Below are 8,155 nucleotides of genomic sequence, written 5' to 3'. Positions count from 1 at the left end.
TAAAACTTTTTTCTACGTGAAAATTTAATGAGGCTAATTTTAATCCTTTTGTATCGAATTGATCTTCGTATGAACTTCATGAGCAACAAACTTTTTGAAATTGAGATTAACTGTTTTAGAAGAATTGGGGTTCCCCAATTTCAAAATTTTTCTCACTTATAATGTGTATATGGGATCAATCAACACAAACTAGAATTATCGTCATTAATTGGATGTTTGTTTCAAGGGTTCGTCCCTAATTTTGAATTATGGTTCTTGGTTTTCTACAATTTTTTTCTCTCACAAAAAATTAGAATCATGAATCATAGTTCTGAATCCATGAACCAAACGTCCCACAAATGTTCACATGGAAGAAACCGTCTAAATAATTAACTTTATTTTCAATGTGACCAACATTGTAATAAATTTAAGTTTAAGGAGTGAATTGCCAAGATTAAAAGTTTAAAGACTAATTTTCTAAACATGTAAAATTGAGGGAATGACCGTACCAAAAAAAAAAAGGCTTCATTTAGAGTTGTTTGGTTGGGGGATTCGTACCCCGATTCGAATTATGATTCGTAATTCGCTACAGTGTTTTCTCTCACAAAAAATATACGTAAATAAAAAATGGTTATAATCTCATGATTCTAATCCATGAACCAAACGTCTAGATCGTTTGACTTATACATTTGAATCTTAACCATGTTGGTTTTCGAAACTTTTTCAGATGCGGAAGCGTGCATGTGTGGATCTTGTATAATAAAAATTTTCATAAAACTTTTGAATACTCTATAAAATATATTAATGTATGCAATAATAAATTAATCATATTAATTTATTGTCACGACCCCAAGGATAGGGCCATGATTATTGGGGTTTAATTTAAAATTTAACTTAATTAAACTGGACTGTTTAATAAAATCACAAAAATAAATACATAAATATCAATATAATTTGCTCCGGAGACTTTCTTTCACAAATAATATTCAAAACAGTCTAGAAAGTCCAAGGAAAATAATACAACTCTGGGACAATGTCGACCAATACAATTTACATACAGAAATACAGTACATCTCAGAATTTAAAACTGTAAATCCGAAACAAACGTACTGGTTCGAATATCACGCCTTCAATCCATTGGTATCCACTTGTCATGCTGTAAATCTAAACCGCTAACTCTAGAGGATGGGTTTAAAACATTAAAAACATAATAAAAGTAAGCGAAAGGCCTAGTAGGATAAGATTTATAAAACTGAATAAATAAATAAGTGAATAAAATGAGAGAGCCATGCCCGAAATAATCAATCGGAACTAAACAACCTTTTTCTGAAAGGTAAATAAACTGAAATTCCATATTTCAAGCAACCAACAAGTAATTTTTACTTAAATTACTTACGACCAAAGCAAGGCCTTATCACCACCGTAGTGGCCCATCCGGGTTTTAATTTAAGTAATTATAAATCTTATCCACCGTAGTGACCAAAGCAAGATTAATTAGAAATAATCAATTTTAGGCACACTAATATACACAATTAACATAATTAAACATGTTTAATTCTGGATGGCGTTACATTTATAATGATAGATACCTAGCAAATAATTAGGCGTATAACTTGAGGTCTTTGATGACGAATAGTCCAAGCTCTAAGCTTTCTCAAAAAACCTAAATCTTATCTTCCCCGTCTAGTCCTTGAAATATGCAAAACGTAGAGTGTGGGCTCTACTATGGAACTATGGAATTGTGATCACTCACTAATTTGTATTTCTCAACTATCAACGCATGTATGTGAAGGAACTGGGAGTTGGAAGAACTTTTCTTCTCTTATTCTCTCTTAGGAATTTCACCCACCTACAGTAAAGGTGAGCAAAAATTGTATTCTCTAATTTTCTATTGTTTCCTATTTATAGAACACTAAGAGAACCCCTTTGCTTTAACTTGAAGACAAGGCAATAGAAATATTTTAAATCTCATTTAAAATACAATTTGTCATTTAATTTTAGAAACAAAATTCTCCATTCTTTTTTACTATATGGCCAGCCACACCACATGGTGACCTCTTTGTGATTGGCGCAAATAACAGGCAAGAGAGAAAAAAAATTCCTCCTTAATTCAGTTTTCAATTTTAGCTCAAAATCAAATATAAATAAAGTGAAACTTTACTTTTCCTTTTGAATTAGATTGTAAAATTTGTCAAACAAGTAAACCGAATACCTTGGAGAACAAGCAACTAATCTCAATGGGATTCACCTTGTACCACACGCCCCCTACACCTCCCTATGCCTGAACGTGTGGCCTTCTATGGTCCCACCATAATGTGTTCCAAAATTAATTTAATTAAATAATTATATTATTTATTTCGAGTGATATTAAATTTCAATAATTCACCTTGTCTTACAAATATTATAAGGATGACGCGAGTACTCATGGACTTATAATTCTGAGCTCCAATAAAATTAATAATTAATTAAACTCTTTAATTAATTAATTAATTCTATTAATTTCAAAAGTTACTTCACTAAAAACTTGAAATTACACTCTCAAAATTATAGACATAATTTACTTATAAGAACTTCAAGTGTCCATTTGATATAGTCACTACATATAGATCAATCCTCCATAAATAATTTAAAATTAGATCTAGGTACAATTCGTTAACCTCTCTAATTACATTTTTATCCTTGAGTACCATTAATTCTCTAATGAATGGTATATTCATAAAACACAGTCATGAATACGAGCTCGTTACTTATTAATTTTCATGGGAATTATTTATCTACTTCTTCAAAGAAGAAGGAATTGATTCCATCTTGTATATTAGCATTCTCAGCTATCCATGTCATCATGTTTCTAAGATACAAGGAATAGGATTTATAATCTCAAAATCCGTACTGAGTAAGTCAAAAAATATGAATCCATAAATAGGAGTCTACTAATAACTCATGATTAAAATCGTTCCATACATGACCATCAGTAGACTCAAATTTGATTTTCTATACTTAACGAAAATTATCATAAAATCAAATTGTATATGTGTCCCAGTTATGCATAATCTTATTATGCATAATACACTCATTCAATATCTCTCTATATTAATGGTGCAGATAACATCATTCCATTCTTAATGAGAACGACATGTATTAGTAATATTTTAATTAAAGATTTCGTAACTTTAATTAAATTCATTACGAACATTATTTCGATTATTATCCTTAAATACTATCCTCTTGTATATAGCACTTATATACAAAATTTAAAGTCACATAAATAATCGCGAAACTTTTCAATCATATTCATAAAGTATTCAATAATACATGCACATAAATAATGAATAAACTATGTTATTAATTAATTAATAAATATCATTATTACATCTCATGCTTTAAGAACACTATTCTTAACAAACCACACCTTGGACAGTTTCACTTTCAGAGATAGAGGCCATAATACGCAAAGAAGCATTGAAAAAATGGACTCATGCACTTTCAAAGGGTATTTGATAAGATTACCTATTGAGGAAAAAAATTAAGAATTTACCTTTGAGAATGCATGAGTCTGGACCTTTACCCCTTACTCTTGATAAATACCATTTTGTTAGTGTAATTATTTGGCTAAAAAGGTTATGAATCAAGAGTAAATGATAAAAATCCTGACGTGAAGAAGCATTGAAAAAATGGACTCATGCACTTTCAAGGGGTATTTGATAAGATTACCTATTGAGGAAAAAAATTAAGAATTTACCCTTGAGAGTGCATGAATCTGGACCTTTATCTCTTACTCTTGATAAATACCATTTTGTTAGTGTAATTATTTGGCTAAAAAGGTTATGAATCAATAATAAATGATAAAAATTATGATCTATGTACTTTTAAGAGATATTTATAAAGATTACCCTTTATTGAGCAGCGTTGTTGGTTGTTGCTCTTCTCTTCAACCTCAAGCTAGGAAAACAATTTTGAACGAGCGTCATGTATGTTTATTTACAGAAATAGTAGAAAATATACCAATATGAAAAGCTTAAGAAAGTATATAGGCCAATTTTTAGTTATAGAAATTAATAGGCCATAACTTGTCAAGTTATGATTCATAACTAGATAAGTTATGGACAAACTTGTCAAGTTATGGTCTATAGCTAGACAAGTTATGGACAAAAACTATGAATAACCTGTCAAGTTATGATTCATAACCAGATAAGTTATGGACAAAAACAGTAATTTGACCTATTTATTAACTTATGTAAACTATTAACCTATTAATTTTAATTCATCTCAAGTCTTGACTTATTTCTCTCTTTCTCCGGTTTATTTATGGATCAACGAGGCCCCACTCACAAAAGATGTTTAATTTTCGTTTTGGACGGGCCTCATGTTTGTTCATGGATCAACAAGGCTTGCCCACGAAAGATGTCTACATTTCATTTTGTCCAACCAAAATCTTACAATAACTATTAAAAAAAAAAACCATAATCTTACAACCATGACAAGGTAGCAAGCCCAAATGATTTACCAACGTTAAACTAGGATTTCTGGAAAGTTGATTCAATTTGAATTTAATGACGTGGAACTTTTAAGTTACCATGAATCTTTTCTAAAATGTGGAAGGCAGACCAATTAGGTGACAAAAACTATGCTCATTTCCCGTTTTAGTCTTTCTCAACAAACCATCTATACACCGTAAATGTTATTGTTACATATGAATTAGCTGTACGTATTATGTACCCAAAAACGGTTAGTAAACCCCTAGTCAAACTTCCTCTCTCACCCCACATTTCCCTCTCTTCAAACCCCCACCTTTCTCTCTCCAAATAAGGCAACACAACCACACACGTACCTATTACATATCATCTCTCTCCTCTCTCTCTCTCTCTCTAAACAGACCAACTTCCTCAGCTTTCCCGCCATGATAAGCCAAAACCACCACCTGTTATAGCTTTGTTTTTCCTTCCTAAAAACAAACTAATTTTGTTAAGCAAGCACAAAACTCAACCACCAATTATTGATTCCTTTAATTTCTTTGCCTAAAAGCTAACACCATTGGTTCCTCTACCGAATTTAGCATCCCATAATTCTCTCCCCTCCAAGACTAATTATTTTCTCTCAGCATTCCCCACATTTTGATTATTTTGGATTAGTTTCTGCATGTGATTCGAGTTTCTGTATTGTAGTTCATGGGCACGCACGCAACAAAAGCAGCCTCAGCCATTTTCCTGGCATGGCTGGCTGTGTTTGAAGGTGTTTTAGTTTGTGTAAATGGTCACTATAATTACAAGGACGCCCTAACAAAGTCCATTGTTTTCCTAGAAGCACAAAGATCAGGAAAACTCCCTCCAAAAAATAGGGTACCCTGGAGAGGAGATTCCGGCCTCGATGATGGAAAACTCGCAAATGTAATTTTGTTTCTTCGTTTTTTTTTTTCCCCCTTCTCATAAGCACAAAGTGTATTTCTATTAATAACACGTTCTCTTAATTTGATCATTTATTTCTAAATGTAGGTGGACCTTGTTGGAGGATATTATGATGCTGGAGACAATGTGAAATATGGGCTTCCAATGGCTTTCACGGTGACAACTCTCTCTTGGGCAGCTCTGTTTTACAATAACGAGCTTAAAGCAGCTGGGGAATTGGAAAATGTCCATTCTGCCATTCGCTGGGGTACTGATTTCTTCCTCAAAGCCGCTTCTCGACGTAACCGTTTGTATGTTCAGGTAAACGTCAAAAACAAAAAAAAAACAAAAAAAAAAAAAACCCATCTCTGCTCCTTATTTTTTATCTCAAGAAAAAAAGAATATTGGTGTCATCACGCCCATCCCTTTCGTCACTTTAGAATTCCGGAGTCCATAAATAAAATAGAAACACCTAACTCAATTTTATTTGAAGGATGACCCAATTTTCGCTTCTTTGCTCCTTCTTGTGTACACATTAATTTATACGTTTCAAACAAGATGATTACAATCCTAGTGGTTTTTTTCGTATAAACTAAGCTAATTAATATATATATATATATATATGTATGTGTCCCTTAATTAAGGTGGGAGACCCAGTACTTGATCATCAATGTTGGATCCGACCAGAAAACATGCAGACACCGAGAACTGTGTTGAAGATTGATGAGAACACGCCTGGTACCGAAATTGCAGCTGAAACTTCTGCGGCCATGGCTGCTTCTTCCATTGTCTTTAGAAGCTTCGATCATGCCTATGCTCGTCGCCTCCTCAATAAAGCTAAACTGGTACATAAAAAGGAAAAAAAAAATTTCGTGTTCTCTCATAATATGCTTGTTTTATTTCCATATGACATATCTCTTCATTCTTTCATTCATCATATCCTAAGAAAATTCGTTTCAGTGCACCAAAATAATGATTTATATATGTGATGTGTTTTCTTTTTTTTCTTTTTTTTTTTATTGGCAGCTTTTTGAGTTTGCTAAATCTCATAAAGGAACATACGACGGAGAATGCCCCTTCTACTGCTCTTACTCTGGCTATAATGTATTTCCCATTCTGCTCATTAAACTATAGTACTATAACGCATTAGAAAGTGGAGCCAATATTAGATGCACAAAATCTTGCTATATATGATATGATATGATATGATATTTCTGAATAATGTTGGAAAATATGCAGGACGAGCTACTATGGGCTGCAACATGGTTATACATGGCCACCAAGAAGCCCATGTACTTAAAATACATACAAGAAGAATCCATCAGTGCTAACGTAGCCGAATTTAGCTGGGACCTCAAATATGCCGGAGCCCAAATCCTTCTTACTAAGGTACGGGATCAGTGGTGTCTTCACGCTACTAGTGATCAACATAAATTTTTTTTCTTTCACCAATCACTACCTCACGTATAACAAAATGCCTAATTCTTTATATCATATTATATATATATATATATATATGTACATATTGCAGCTATATTTTGAAGGAGAGAAGAGCTTCGAGACGTTTAAGAACCAAGCCAATAGCTTTGTGTGTTCAGTCCTCCCGGAAAGCCCTTTCCACCAGATTTACATATCTCCGGGTGGTTTGGTTCACTTGAGAGACGGAGCCAACACCCAATATGTCACTGGCACAGCTTTGCTGCTCAGCGTCTACAGTGACATCCTCGCCAGATTCAACCAAAAGATCACTTGTGGAAACCAGCAATTTGATTCAGCCCACCTCTGGGCTTTCTCCAAGCAACAGGTACGTACATTATCAGCTAGCTAAGAGCATTTATAATCCAATGCTAATTTAATGTCTCAAACGTATGACAAATTTAACATCAAATATAACATGTGACAAATTTTGTTTTATGATTGTTATTGGTTGATGTCGTAACTTTTTTATTTAATCATTAATATTGTTATTTTTAAAGTATTTTAAAATTAACAGTTTGCTTTTTCAAGTTTTTAATCGTATATAATTATAACAAGAAGTAGATGTAGTACTTTAGCATTATGTACCAAAGTATGTTATAAAATAGCATACTAAATATGACATTCTCACACTTTTTATTTTTTAGTGTCGAATATTATAGCATTTATATTAACATTTACACTAAAAAAATGGTCTAATTAATCACACGCCAATGTCAAAGATTTGTGATAGTATGTTCAGCTAACGGTCCATTCTCAACTATGGATCACTAACAAGACGTTTGGTTTATAAATTCAGAACTATTTTTGTTTTACGTGTATTTTTTGTGAGAAAAAATACTGTAGCGAGTCACAAACCATGATTCGAACCATGACACGAATCTCCCTTCTAAACGCACACTAAATCAGATTTTGTCCTAATGTGTGTTGTATTTTAATGGAATAAATATTTGCAGATTGACTATGTCCTGGGAAATAATCCAGAAGGAAGATCGTACATGGTCGGGTTCGGAGTGAACCCGCCCACGCAAGCGCACCATAGAGGCTCGTCGGTGCCGGCATTGTCGCAAAACGCGGTGGTGAGTTGCGCAATGAGCTTCGTGAACTGGTTCAACAAAAACGGTCCCAACTTTCATGAGCTCACCGGTGCCATTGTTGGTGGACCTGACCGTTACGACAACTTCGACGACAAACGTTGGGATTCCTCCAAAACCGAGCCATGCACCTACATTAACTCCCTCGCCATTGGAGTCCTCGCCAAGCTTGCCTCCGGTGCCTGATCAATGGGATAATATGTTGATCATGTATTGTACGTTTAA

General features: G+C 33.5%; 1 protein-coding gene across 1 annotated transcript; it reads left to right on the top strand.

The window, feature by feature from the left end:
* The first annotated feature begins 5,071 nt into the window (after positions 1–5,071).
* On the top strand, positions 5,072–8,155 carry LOC21401577 (endoglucanase 16). The gene is made up of 7 exons (XM_010100076.2): positions 5,072–5,363; positions 5,469–5,681; positions 6,005–6,205; positions 6,387–6,464; positions 6,600–6,749; positions 6,892–7,164; positions 7,793–8,155. The coding sequence occupies exons 1-7, from the start codon at positions 5,145–5,147 to the stop codon at positions 8,114–8,116; spliced, it is 1,458 nt and encodes a 485-aa protein (XP_010098378.1). The 5' UTR covers positions 5,072–5,144; the 3' UTR covers positions 8,117–8,155.

This window comes from Morus notabilis, unplaced genomic scaffold (assembly GCF_000414095.1).
Source record: "Morus notabilis unplaced genomic scaffold, ASM41409v2 Scaffold348, whole genome shotgun sequence".
NCBI lineage: Eukaryota > Viridiplantae > Streptophyta > Magnoliopsida > Rosales > Moraceae > Morus > Morus notabilis.
Note: the sequence above shows the minus strand (reverse complement) of the source record. Positions and strands in the feature narration are given on the sequence as shown.